Source organism: Lonchura striata, chromosome 4, assembly GCF_050655825.1.
Source record: "Lonchura striata isolate lonStrDom1 chromosome 4, ASM5065582v1, whole genome shotgun sequence".
NCBI lineage: Eukaryota > Metazoa > Chordata > Aves > Passeriformes > Estrildidae > Lonchura > Lonchura striata.
The window spans coordinates 4251314-4266304 of NC_140706.1; the positions used below are offsets into that span (position 1 = coordinate 4251314).

Consider the following 14991-nt stretch of genomic DNA (forward strand, 5'->3'; position numbering starts at 1 on the left):
CATCATTCCCTCAGAGCACCAGTCCAGAGGATGGTTCTGTTCTCCTCTGCTATCTGCAACTGCAGGAGCATTGGTATTGTAAAACCATAGCAGGTTACTATTCATAAATAAACCCTTTATGTGGTTTCCACAGGGCCACAGAGCTTGTTTTCCTATATGATTTCCCAAAAATGGCTTTCAGGTGTATCTGGGGTTTGTCCTTGTTACTGGTGATTTAATGAGAGCTCCTTGGTAAGCTGAAAGCTGTAAGACAGGTTTTCCAAGATTTCTGCTTTGGTTTAGATAAATTTTCCCTCTTTCTGATGGGTCAGGATTTTGATTGCTTCTTTTCAGTGTCTGCTTTTTCTGATAGCCACTATCAGTTTCCTAAAAACGGGGACACACTTTGGGGTACTCAGGATCAGATTTGACCATTTAGGCATGAATATTAATAATGACCATACTGTGGTATCTTTCTACCAGGCACACACTCTTCAGAAGCCAAAATTAAAAAAAAAAAGAAAAATCCAGATCATATTTGCCCTTTTTATGCCTCCAACCAATTCTTTATCTATAATGCAGTAAGTACATCCTTCCACATGACCCTTATCTATATTTGATTAGTCATTTGCATTCCCCTGTGCTAAGATGGGCTCTTGCAAATTCCTTTGTAAGACACTTGGTGGACTCTGGGCATGATTTTCATCAGCCTCTTATCAGCCATATTCTCTAACATCCCTCCCTTCAATCTGCAATCGTTATATTATATTTTAGTCACAGAATACCCTGAGTTTGAAGGCACTCACAATGATCATTAAATCCTTGATAGTAATGTTTCAGTAGCTGTATTAGGCTGCAAGTCAAGCTTGCAAAAGCCTAAAGTTTGATGAGACAAATACCTCCTGTAATTTATTTGTGCATTTAGGATAGACAAAAGAGCTTGGGGACAACATCTTGATCATACTCAGTTTTTATCAACTTCATAGGTTTCTGAAGAGACTTGCAATTTGCTGTCCTTTGTTTAATATGGGTTACACCAGTTTGAGCTAGATCCCAGGCTTCAGCATGTTCTTAGGCTTATTTATCATCTCTCTCTGTTCCTTGAGCAGCAGTGTCTCAGTTTACTCTTTCTGTTACTCACTTCCACGTAATTAAGTTGTATTGCTCTTTATGAATGCTATTTAGGGTAAAAAAAAAAAAAGTTTAGCACTTTGAAGCTTGCCAAAAATTGGTGTAGACTCTAGAAGGACTCTCAGAATAAAAAGCATGAATATTAACTCATGGAATTAGACTGACAGGACACCTAAAACTGAAAGAATGTGTTTTGTTGGAACAGATTTTATCACAGCTAACCCATACAATGTCAATTATATTATGGATAGACACTTATATAAGTTTTCAGTCTGTGGGCTTAAATCTCTCTACTCAGAGATATGCAAAGGTTGCTTCTTCACAGAATATAAGTGCTTTGAGGAAAACACAGGACTTCCTCCAAAAGAGGAAATCTTATCAACAAGATATTGCAGCAAAGCTGCTGTCTCGCACCCAGACCAGACTTGCAAATGCTGTAGGGAGGGCCAGCAGCACCTACAAATTAAATCTTGGTGCCCTAAATCATGATTAAGTGACTTAATTTTTTTGTTTATCCTCTCCTTACTGTGGCCTTACTGTGTTCTGTGAGGATAAGCAAGACTTACTGTCCAGTTTTAGAAGAATAATCTGAAGCTCAGAAAATAAAGTTGCTTCTGAAGGTGAAGCTGCCTCACTTGAGGTATTCTGTGTTGTACCAGCATTAGGAGGTTCACAGCATCTGAACATTAAGATATATGCCCAAGGGAAGCATAAGGGCTCAAAAGACAAATCTTTAGTGGAAAACAGTGAACTCAATTCTAATAAAACTTAATATATATTAAATAACAAACTCCATTCAGCTTCCCAAAGACAATGAAAAGCACATCCAAAAAAATAAAAAATTCATACTGAAGGGGCAGGGGGAAGAGGAAAGAGAGAGCTCTGACCATTCCCACCAGCTGATGTCAGGTATAGAAATCAGGTGTTGATACAAAGAAGTGATTTTCCTTCAGCCTCCCCTTCAGTCACTGGAGAGTTCATCTCTGGAGGGTGACCTGGGGTTTCCAGGATGTGTTTTGTATAAGCTCTTTATACCAAGGGAGTCATGGACAATCTGATCTCTGATTTAGGCACCCTAAAGGTAGGTTTGTGTGGGGAGAGCCAGTTGATAGTGCAGCAATCAGTGCATTTCTGGGGCGGCTGGGGAAGTGATCTCCTTCTGTGATGTGCCCTTGCTTGCAAACAAGAGGACATTGGGTAAGGTTATAAATCCTGCAGGGGGCTTTTTTTTAAAATTCAAGATCTGTATAATTTAAACAAGGGAAGAAAACAGAGAATGAAAGGGCCACAGACCTTCCCTAGCTCACATAACACTGTGAGTGTTGGTAAGAGTTGCTTCATTGTTCTGAAGATGTAAAACTTCGTGCAAGCGTGAAGTAGTACAGAATATCCAAGGAGGTTGCAACTTCAGAATTTAGTCTTGCAGGAAGGTTTATTAAGATTTATTTTGCAAAGGCAGAGTTGAAGCAAGGTCACACTTAAACAGATGATCCACAGGAGCCTGTGCTGTATTACCAAGGAGGAGTTTTTGGCTGTTTCCAAGGGGAAGTGCAGTGTTATTACTGAGATTACCCCATTCTGTTGCATGAAAATACATCTTGACAAAATGCTGGCATTTTTTACAGGGAGCCAGCCACAAATTAATCTAAAACTCTTTGAACCTAAGGCCACCTGTGGCATCAGCTCTTGCTTGTGAGAAACTCAGCACCTTTTCTTGTTGCTTAATAGGTTTGATTTTCACCTGCAGTGACCCCAGTGCTCTTGAATAAGGAAATCTGGAAGCTGGCTTCCCAAAAGCAGACTCTCAAAGGCTAATACAGATTTATTTCTGTGCCAGGACTACATGTTTATGCCTTGTATTCCATTTAATAGGGGTGCACTGCATTGTGTGTATTTCTTTTCTAGATTTGTAGTTGTTTTCTAGGTACAAAGAAAGTTAGGCTGGACTGGTGTGATACTGGCTTAGAAGGCAGAGGTAGTGATGCTCCACTTGATGAAGTCCTCTGCTCTTTCAGCTTCCAGTGAATTTATGAATATTATGTGATGTCACCAACATGGTCTCAAAGAGCTGTGAGCCTCTGGCATGCTGATCAATACTTCCACTTTTTGTCTGCTCCCATTTGATAGAATAACTGGTGTATTTACTTTAGGAAAGGACTTATGGTAAAATTTTCAAATATCTGATTTAAAGAATTAGGGAAAATGCACTATTAATTGAATTACAAACAATAAAGATTTTGATTTGAATGCACAAATCTTTGTCTCCCTCAAAATGCACTTCTAGGTGTTCATCACTGTGACATTGAGGTTTTTATGGTGCTCTGAAGTGCTTCAGAGGAAATGGAGAGTGCTTTAATACTGCTGATTTACTCTTTCAGGTCTGCAATAATTTCCTTACTGCCTAATTATAAGGCTTGGTATAATTTACTCTATACATAATGTTTACTGATGCACATATGGTGCCATATTTCAGGAAACTATGCCCATATCAGGTAGTTTTGGGTAGGGCTGCAGTGTGTAACAGTTTCATCAAACAAAGGAAATTTTGAGCTGCAACATAATATTAATGATGGATTATTTTTTTTCTGGCAAAAGCCACTGTGTAGTAACCATATCTGCTTTTGCTTTTTGAAATAGAGACACGATTTTATCTTTTTTTTTTTTTTAACTGAAGTCACTTTAAGTGAGCAGAGGGTTGGCCTATCAAAGTGCCTTGAGAAGAATTAGGAGGCAAAACTCAGTGACAGCTCTATTGCTTTGGAAAAGATTACTGCACATAGTTTGTGTATTATTCTCAAATACTGAGCTGTAAAACCTCAGATATTTCAACAAATCTTTGTGTTTAGAAAGTGCCTACCTCTTTAATCACTGCAGAGGAATAAGTATGGAGTTTTTCAAAATCTTTTTGATAAAAACCACTGTAAATATGGGAGAAGCTCAATGGAAGTGTGTAAAGTTGCTGCATTATAAATAAAAATACACACAAACTAGACAAAAAAAAAAAAAAAAAAAAAAAAGGCAAAAATCCCACCAGAAATGTATTTCAAGAGACTTCAGTTGATAATAGTTTTACATAAAGAAGCTTTCACTGTTCTCTAGTACATATCATCTTGAGAATGATCTGTAGTCACATCAGATAAAGGCACTTATAGAAGTTTGGCTTCATAACAGCAGCTTCAAATGTTAGTGCAGTGGGATGAGATAGAGAGCACTATAAACGTGGAGGGAAAAATAATCCTTTTCCAAAGACTTCCCTAATTCCATCTTCCTAATGGCTTTATGAGCAGTGCCAAAGTACATAGAGTTTAATTGCCAAATGGGATTTCAACATTACATTTGTTTCTTAATTGACATTAATTTTGTTCACTAACTCTATTTCTAAGTGTTATGAAATATCTTTAATGGTATGTTCTACTTGTAATTAAGCAACCAGATACAAAAGGTTTGTTTCTGATTCTTACTGCGCAAAAAATTACTTCAAAGGAGAAGAAAACAAAGTATAAGTGAAATGAGAAAAAAGACAACAAAAACCCCAACAAAACAAAGCTGAGAACAAAACCCAGACTGATCTCACTGCTGTAAGAGCTTTTTGAAAGGCATGGGTAATAATTGATAGTATCAGGTATCAATCATCTCTGCATAGGGCAGGATCCGCTGGTGACTTTGAGTGACTCTTGGACAGGATGATGAGAAATCCATTTTTGCAGCACACAATCAATTTTTAATCTTGTTTTAGCCATTGTATGGCACTTCAACAGACAGATCTACCCAAGAGCTGTCATCAGCTTCCACTGGGCTCAGTCTCTAGGTCTTGGAGAAGATGAAGACAATATTTACTATGCCAGGCTGTTCATGCAGGTGGGTCAGGTGGTACTGCAAGTGGGACACGTGTGACATTTGTTCTATTAAACCTGTAGGGCTTATTGGATCTGACTGCTCGCAGTGAGGATAACTTCATTAAGAGTTTTTGTAGAAAATTTCCTTCCCTTCTTGACCAAATAGCTATTTTATTTCCCCTTTATTTTTTTAAACCAGCTTTTCCCCCTTTATTTTATTTATTTATTTATCTCCTTTTACTTTATTTACTTTTCCCCTTTTATTTTATCTATTTACTTATTTGATTAAAAAAACCCATAAAGCTCCAAAGCTCTGCTTGATTTAAGTATCATTTCAACAGGGCCTGAGACAGTAAATGAAGCTACACAATAGATTGTAGTTCTTAGTTTAATCTTTGCATTTTAATCCATTATCTCTATTCTTCTTCATTATCCTCTTCTTTGTCCCACCTCTTTTACATCAGACTCTTTAGGTTTGCAGTTTTGATGACATTTTTGACACTACAATCCTATTCAGTTTTCACAAGGCTATTTTTCAAAGTCTTATCCTTTTTTTTTTTCTCTCTGCTGGGATAACCTATAGTTTTTTTCTTTTCTTTGTTCCTACATGTAATTTCCTATTCTGCAATTTCATCCTCCCACATTCACTTTATCACAATTCTACTCTCTCAGGTCATACAGAATGCAAAAGTTAATCACTGTCTTTTCAGTTCTGGGTTACTTTGACTTTCCAAATGCTTTTCACTGTCTGCTCAGCTCCTACCTGTATTTCTGGTTTTCCCACATTTTTGATGAGAATCTCTGTATGCTGTCCTCTACCTGTTAATCCTCTGTATCGTTCTTTATTTTTAGAAATAATGAATATTTAATAAAATCCCAGCACTGCCATTGGAGTTGGGTCTTTATTGTTCTATCCAGACATGAAACACTGAGTTCATACCCTGACAATCCTCACATGTTTGGGGGGAATGTGGTTATCATTCCCCCAAACATACAATTTTTTTCTCTGCTTTTATGTAACTGCACTAATATTGCTAGCAAGCCTGAGGCTTACTGTCACTAAAAAATGTTTTTTTGAAAAGGCAGTATAAAATTTTTCTGTCATGAAATTTGATAAGCCACCCACCTTAGGCCCTCAAAAAAAAACCCCAGCAAACAAACAAATTTAAATCAATGCGGATTAAGTACCTTAGCACTTGGTGACTGGTTCTTCCATGCTTCAGGCCATGAACCATTTTGAGGAATCCTTTGTAGTGGCCTATGACTAAAAGAATGTTTTTTGTCTGTGTTTCTTATACTCTTCCAAATTTTTGGTCAAAAATCTTCATCTTGCTTTCTGTTAGCAAATTCACCCCAAATCTCTTCCTACTTACGGCAGCTTCTCTGTAGAGTGAGGAAAGCTCACATATGCAAAAATATAAAGTTCAAACTAAAAAAGAGCAGGTTTAGGTTAGATTTTAGGAAGAAATTGTTCCTTGTGAGGATGGTGAGGCTCTGGCACAGGGTGCACAGAGAAGCTGTGGCTGCCCCTGGATCCCTGGAAGTGCCCAAGGCCAGGCTGGATGGGGCTTGGGACAACCTGGGACAGTGGGAGATGTCCCTGCACATGGCAGGGGGGATGGAACTGGATGATCTTTAAGATCCAGGCCATTTCATGATTCTAGTAAGAATTACCTGTCTTTGTAACAGCATTTCTTCCTGATTTATCTTTGACCCAAATCTTACTTTTTTAATCTATCCATAGATCAGTAGTTTGAGTGTCCAAGTGTGATAGGTGTTCTAAATAGTAGTCATTTTGCTGTTTAATCTGCCAAGACAGAACTGGTGGTGTTGCTGTCCCCATCCCCCAAATTGTCATTCTTTGGTCCCATCCTATGTGACACAGTCTGCAGAATTGACTGAGACTTTCTCTTTAGCAACAAACTGCAGCAGTTTCTAATGGTCACTGCCTTATTCTCCAGAACTCAATTTCACAGCATATTGGAGGTGACACACCTTAACTGCAGTGGAGAAGGCTTTATTTTCATCCCTTTCAATTGAATTAATGCCTGTTTGGGAGCTCTCTGCAGGTGCAAACTGGAGCTGGGTTGCAACTCCTGTTAAATGGAAAATAGTGAATAAGGTGCTCCTTGGTAAACTTTTGTTACAGGCAGCTCTGTACTGCCAGGCTTTATAAAGTTTAACAATCTGTTGGAGTCATTAATCTCCTGCTGTGGCTTTACCTTCCAGTGGCAGGATTAGACATTTAATTCTCTACTAGACTGTAAGTAGCACTGAGACATTTTGGTTCTAAAATTGTTATATAGCCATGGAAAACATCGTTTTGGTGGGCATTTAACCTCTTTGAGCTCAATTATGGCTGTGAACTGACAATGATAAAACAGACCTAAATAGTGCTTAGAACAGTAGAGCATGATGCTATCAAAACCAACAACTTGACTGTGCACCATAAACTGACAAAATTGACTGAACTGGAAAGGCATAAAATCTGCCTGTGCACCATTCATGCTTTCAAAAATATTTGCAAGTCTTGATGTTTTCCTTCTATACTTTTTGTTGGTGTGGCAAATTTATTAATCTGTTAGCTTTATGCACATTAATGAAGTTTTGTCTCTGACAAAATGAATTAAGCAAGACCTTAATTTAACATGCTTCCTCCTCTAATAAATGAAGTTTCACGTGGTGCAATTCTTGCTTTGAATTCATCTCTAAATTAAAAATCCTGTGGGGAGGAAAAAAAATGAAGCGTTGTCTTACAAGTAATAGTGTGTGTCATAATATTTACATCAGAACTCAGCATAAATTAAGGCATTGCAAAGGCATTTGTTAATGCAGGTGCACGAGCAAAGCCCTGGTGCTGGTTTTGGAATAAAACATGACAGGCTTTTGCTGCTTTCAGATTTAAGTCACAGCCTTCTCCTATTCCCTTCTGAACTGACATTACCTGGGTGAAACTGAAATCTCTGGGTGCACAAGCCATCACTTAGACTGGGCTTTGTTGCAACATGCACAGGAACACACAAGATTGCTTTTCCAGTAGTTATTTACCTTGATGAATAGCCCTAATTGGATCAAATAGACTGGTAATGGTGAGCCAGTAGTTTTAAATGTCTTGTCTTGTGCCATTAATATTACCTTGTCATGTATCCATTTGAGCTTTTGGATGAATGTCTTGCCTTCATACTGCTGTCATATTTAACAAATGATTTTGTCAAGTCATTTTTTACAGCTTGTGGTGAAGGATGGCAAAATTTGTGGTCTCCTGCGTACATAAAACCTGTTAACTCTACCTTTCAACTTCAATGCAAGGGCATCCTAAAACTCAGATAACAAACTCCTAAAGAAATTATAGTGCCTGTTTACAAGAGGGGCCAGAAATATTCTACTGACATCTATGATTAACACAGCAGAAGAAAACTCGAATGTATTAATTTTGTATTTATTAAACCTGTGACAGTCAGAATTCAGATTCTTTTTTTTTCAGCTGCTGCAATTATGAACCCCAGAGTACAACACAGTCACTATTAGAAATGAGATATCCATTTTATTCATTCACTTTGATTCAGAAAGAACTCTGCTCTATATTTACTATGGTAAACCCCAAATTGCTTGTTACCTGATGCTTTTGTTGTACTTTTTATTGATTTCTGATATGTGGTTGTAGGCTGAAGATATTTAACACTGATGAGAATAAGTTGCTTACTTGAACATCCTGAGACTGCTGTTACAATTCCATGGGGCAAATTGTTAGAACCCAATCCATACCACCATATTACCTTAGATTAAAAGTTGAATTGCTTGTTCATTGAATAAATACAAGCCTTTGGAACAGATCCCTCCTTATGGCAGGATACAAGCAAGAAAGTGTTGGTGCTCCTTTTTTAGCCTTTAAAGTGAGGGTTTTTTAGTGCAGTGGATAGCAGGTTTTCACTGGCACATATTGAACTTGAGCAAGTGGAATTTTTTAAGGATCTTTTCACTGAGAATTAGCTGGAAGCTACATGGAATTTTTAAAAGCTTTGTGTGTTCCTTTGGAAATGCTACCATTTGCCTTTTTTGATACAATGGGCATCAAAGTCTAACTATGGGTACACAAATGAGGCATCTGATCTGGAGTTTGCCAGCAAGCCCTGGGAAATGGATGTCTGCAGAGAGAATTATGCAAATTTATGATGCACCTTCTCTGGCAGTAATTCTTCCTTAATGCTGGCTATAAGTGAAACTAATTATTTAATAGGGAATCACAGAATATCCTGAGTTGGAAGGGATCCACAAGGATCAACTCCCGGTTTTCCTGCACAGAGCAACCCCAAGAATCCCACCATGTGTCTGAATTCTTAAGTTAAATTTTTATAAATACTGACTGGAAATCTATCAACTATAGAATGCAGAGTGCTGTGCTGCTGCACTATTCTCTGACACTGAGCATCTTAGAACAGTTATTCTTCTTTTTCTTGCAATGTTTTGATGTACTTGGAGCAATATTATTATTTATATTGAGATGATACCTATGAAAACTATTCATGGATCGGAGTCCCATTGTGCGAGATGCTGTGCAAATAGACCCAAAGCATGGTCTGAAAGAGTTTTTAATGTAAGAATAAAATAAGAGTCAGTAAGTGGAGAGCTGCAGATTGATGGGAGAAAAAATAAAGAGTACAAGATGGAAATGTAATAGGTGGTAGCAACACACAGCAGTTTCCAAAGTGTTGGCAGGTCTCTGATAGATGATTCTCTTCTTCTTTTTGTCTTCTTTCCTCCCCCTGTTTGTATGTATTACTGAGTTAGCTATTCTGAGTGCCTTTAATCATTTTGAAAGTGGAAAAAAAAAAAACTTTCCAGGTTGAATCTGTGTAGAATTAATTTTTAAGGAGAATTGAGAACTGCTTAATACGTTGAATGCTTCAGTTGTGATGGAAATAAAATTAATACCTCCTACAAGCACATATATGCTATTTTGCTTTGCTTGTTTTTACTGCACCACTCAGGGAATGAAGGAAAATATTCAGAGTTAGCTTTCTCCTTATTCAAATAGAGCTGAGAATTGCTGTCATCAAACAGCAAATGCATCTTGGATTGTGTGTTTGCAATGTCTGACAATAGGGCGGTTTTCTGTGTGATTGGGTGTTTTGATGGCACCTTGTCTACCTAAAGCTTTCTTGTCTGGGCTGCAGAATAGAGCAAATTACCTCTCTGGATGCTTCATCTAACAAAACATGCATGATTTAAGGAGACTAATGGGTACCCAAGCCTCCAGGCTGAATAGCTCCTAGCTTCTGTTTGAGCCCACAGTTTTTCATTCTTAACAAGCCAAAAGCTGGAGAAAACATAATCAAGATGTTTCTGATCCACAATCCTACCGAGCAATTAAGCTTCCAGGAAAAATTATTTAAGATTTCAGTAATCTTTCTGGCTGTCTTTCAAATTTTGTAGAAGTTTGACACTAATTAGTGGTCATTAGTAAGGTGGAAAAGAGGTTAGTGACATCATTCTTACAGTAATATTGTTTCAAATAGGTGTTTATATGGACTAACAGGTGTTAAATCTTCAGTAACTTGTAAGGTGTTTTTTTCTTCCTTTAGAATAAATTGTAATATGTTTTCTAATCTGCCTGGAAAATGCTAAAAAGGTTTTCTGTTTATACTTCTTGGAGCTATTCAAATGGGAATACAAAGCACAAGGCATCTGCTACAGAAAATATTAATTATTGTATGGAATACTATTCACTGGAGGAATTAGAGAAGGCTTAGAAATATTCAGGCTAATATTTTTTAATGGTTGCTTGGAGTTAAGCTCCTTAATCCATATTTGGCTTTTTAGTGAGCTGAACTGTTTTTTCAAGTAGTGTGGAGCTTTCAATTCTCATCAATTTGCTATGTCTTACACGATTTATCACCATCATTCTGTACAGATCCATTCAGGCCAGTAGGATTAGGTGTATGTCAGCACAAATCCCAGGAGGGGTTTGCAGAGCCTAGGCCCTCAAGTTTTTAATTTTGCTTGCAGGAAATATTGGAGAAAAGAGAGCAAAAAGTCCAAATTCCCACATAATGCCATGAGACGCAAAACATCAGTGCTCCAATATGAACAGTGGTGTCAGAATCCGTGGTATTGATGATTCTGAGATTGTAGAAAGTCTCTGTCTTTCTGCCCCCCTGCCAAAGCAGAAGCCATAATTGGTCTGTGCTGGTTTCCAGGTTGTTTATTCTGTTTATCTCTAACATGTTCTGCTGCCCTGCCCAGCTCTGTCCTGCAGGGCAGCGTGTGGGGCTCTGCCCTCAGTGGGATGTTACAAACATTAAATACCAGAAACTCCCTGGGCTGCATTTACAATAACGTGCCAATATCTGTCACCTACGTTGGACAGTGTGTCCCCAGCCTGAACCAACAGAAAAATGCCAACACCACAGTGAGACATGGAGGGCATGAAGAAGGAGAAAAAGGACAAGGCACACCCAATTTCCTCCATCTTGTCCCCTTTGAACCCCTAATCTAGAAACCTAAAATTTTACTTTTGCACCTGTGCCACACTTAATTATTACTTCTATCAAACACTCAGAGCTTGTAATTCATCCTGTAAGATTGAAAACTCTTTTCCATGGACAGAGATCACAGCCAGTGTCTCTGGGGGCTCTGTCCAGGGGGGTTCCTGACCCCTGCCAGGGTCCCAGACCTTCCAGGGCAGCCAGAGTGATGCCCTGGATTCCCACACAGTGGGAACGTGTGCTGATAAATATCCTCTATTTACTGCTCTGCTGTCTTTTGTCACAGCTCCGGAAGGCAGTGATGGATCACATATCAGATTCATTCCTGGAGACCAACGTCCCACTGCTGGTTCTCATCGAGGCTGCGAAAAGCGGCAACGAGAAAGAAGTGAAGGAATACGCTCAGGTCTTCCGTGAACACGCCAACAAGTTGGTGGAGGTAAGTGACCTTATGGACACAGCCAGATTTCCATCTGGCACCTCCAGGGGAGGCAGGAAAAGTTATATACTGAGTGAAACGTTAGAGATGTTGTTTCAGGAGTTTTGGTCAACTTTATGGTGTTGATCACCCTGGAAATGTTTGGATGACAGGCAGAGGAACGTGCTGTGGCTTAGTGGTTCATGACAGCAATTGAGCATGTTAGAAATGGTGTTTCCAGCAGTTTGTCAAAAGGCATGAGCAACAAGAATTAAATTTCAGTTTGACTTCACTAACAGTACAATTAAATGAATGTCTGAATGTCTATTAAGCAAAAAGCCAAATCAGTGCTTCACAATCTGGTCCTGGCCAAGGGCTGCTCTAGACTTAATTATTTGTCAGTCTGAACTGAAACAGGGCAAAGGACGTACAGAGAAGGCACAGTCTTAAGAACATATATGGTCTTAAAAGAGCTGTAGCTCATATATTTATTTATTTATTTATTTGTTTATTTACTTATAGTACCTTCTCTTTCTGACGGTACACACTGTAAAGTCAACTAGTGATAATTATAAGTCTTCAGGGATGATATTGAAATAGCTTTATTCTACAATGAGGAGTATAAAATACAATTATTGAAACCTTGGATACTTATGGAATGGACATCTAATAAAATTATAATGTTAATTTCTGTTTGCCTTCAACGGGCCAAGAACTATGAAAAGTGCTTGTGTTTTTAAAGAAAAATATAACTCAGTGATTTGTTCCATAACATTGTGTGGCATTTTTCTGTACTAGCAATGTTTTGAAGGCTTTGTAGACCCTTTGCAACATATTTTCTTGTCACACAATGTGGTATTTAGCAAAAAGAAATGCAATTAAGGAATTACTGCTCTGACTGGTACTGAACTATACCTCAATGTCTTCTGTTAAAACAGGACTCTTGCTAATTCTGTAGAGCTTGAGCTGAGGCAAAGGATTTATTGGTTAATATTGAGTAAATTTGGATAGTTCCCTAATAAAGTAAATGTCTGGATGTCTTTTTTCAGTGGGTGTGTGTTTTCAAATGTTCTGGAGCATCTCATTATTGCCATGTACCAAAGAGGGAGTCAAGGTACCTTATTCTGCTCTGGAAATCAGGTGTTTGCTAAAGTACTTAACTTGTAGGTACCAAAAGGAAGGTCTTGGGGGTCTAAACTTTCTGTACAATGCTGAATTCAGTAAGGTTTATTGCTGTTGTCTGCAAGAGGATCACAGGGCTGTCAGCAGCCTTCAGGCCCAGCCTCTGTGTATATGCAAAGATTAATTGCTGCCTCCTTGTGACTGGAGCTGTGGCAATGAAAATGGAAATAGCTGGTAGGTGTATAAAGAGAGGAAAAAAAAACCCAAACAAATGGAAAACCCCTCCACAATGTTTGTTCATAGCTATAGTGGCAGTGGAGTTGTAGGCTTATATGCAGTGAACATATGTGGGGTTAGTGTTATAGCAGTCACATCCTCCACAGATTTGCAGGAAAGTGTTGCAATGACAGTTCTAATGGCATTATTAAAAAATTAAAAATAGCTAAGTAGATATTTTAAAAATACAATAAGAGGTAATGGCATAAAAGGAGGAAAAATACCTTTTAGGGGTGTAGTTAAAAAAAAAAAAGCCAAAAACTCCCTGCCAGAAAAACCCACAACTTTAATGGGAAGAAAGAAGAATGCAGTGCTGTTAAACTGTCAGAGAGAGAATTTAGGTTTATTATGGGGAGGAAATTCTTTACTGTAAGCATGGTGAGACCTTGACACCCCCAGAAAAGCTGCCCCAACCCTGGAAATCTCTAAGGCCAGGTTGGATGGGGCTTGGAGCAACCTGGAATAGTGGAAAGTGTCCCTGCCCATGGCAGGGGGTAGCACTGGATGCACTTTAAGCTCCCTTCCAACCCAGGGCATTCTGTGATTCTATTAAACAAAAAAACCAAAAAAACAAACAAACAAAAAAATGCAGTTTAAGTTATTTAGTCTTGTATTTACAAGCCTAACATTACATTAGATTTGTATTTTAGACCAAATGGAGGTTGGTAAATGATTTTCAACATGTGGTTAGCTTGTACCCCACTAAAAAACAACAATTTTGGTATCAATAGATGTCTCGGGGCTAATATCTAATATTTTTATGCCATTTAGGTTGTTCCAGAGTCTTAGAAGCAGATTCTTAATTGAATACTGCATATCTATGATAGCTGGTACTGGCTTGTGGGTGCATTCTTACTCTTTTCCAAAGATGGGTTCTTTTAGGTGGATCTTGCCCTTTTAGTAGTAAGAACTATTTCTGGTTCAGGTAAAAAGAATCTTGAAAAAATTAATTCCTAGTGCAAGTGAAATTTTTAACCCCAAATTTCAAGTTCATCAGTCTGCAGAAACAAATGCGTATTTGGGATATATTTATGTCCCTTTTATACTAGATTTTGCACTTCAAATAGTTTCATCATTTTTACTTACTGATGCACAATGGAATCTTAGCAGATGGATTTTTCTGGTTTTGTGGGTCAAGTATCTTGCAAATAGTAAAGTGTGGTTTAAAGATGAGCCATAATCAAGTGACTATGAAATGTAAGATGCTTTCCCAGGCACGGGGCCAGAATTGCTTGCTAAGATATGCAAACACAGCTCTGCTGAAATGCGTGGAGTTGCACTTGCTCATGGCAGAGGAATTTGGCACTGCCAGTTCAATACTGTGAAAAGTCTGTAGTATTAATCATTAATTTCAAAATCTGAATCTGAATTTCTTGGATGTCCTACCAAGCTCAATAGACAGCCTGTCAAAAGGTCAGGAAGAAATAATATATGTTTTAATATTTCTTTACATGAAACCTTCATTTTTCCATCCTGAGGGGAAAAAAATTGCACTTCTTGATATTTGTTGAATACAAATGGCAGAATTTTCTCTGCATAGCCAATACAATTTTAAAAATATATTTTGTCAGCTTGAGCCTTAAGGAGGTTAATTTTCTTTTATAGTCCATATTGCAGAATATTTAAATCTCCTCTCAAAAGCCATTTTCATTATATAATATTTTCCCTTCCGCACCTGTTACCATAACATTAATAACAACAAAGATGGATTGTCATTTTTTGAGACATTCACTGACAACTAGAT

General features: G+C 38.0%; 1 protein-coding gene across 3 annotated transcripts in view; it reads left to right on the forward strand.

Moving 5' to 3' along the window:
• Positions 1-14991, forward strand: part of CTNNA2 (catenin alpha 2) — a 475172-nt gene that overhangs the window by 356004 nt on the left and 104177 nt on the right. For all 3 annotated transcript variants that reach the window (XM_021535749.4, XM_085578480.1, XM_021535753.4), the window contains exon 9: positions 11718-11870. In XM_021535749.4, coding sequence (XP_021391424.1) covers positions 11718-11870 — 153 coding nt within the window. The remainder of the gene's footprint in view (positions 1-11717; positions 11871-14991) is intronic.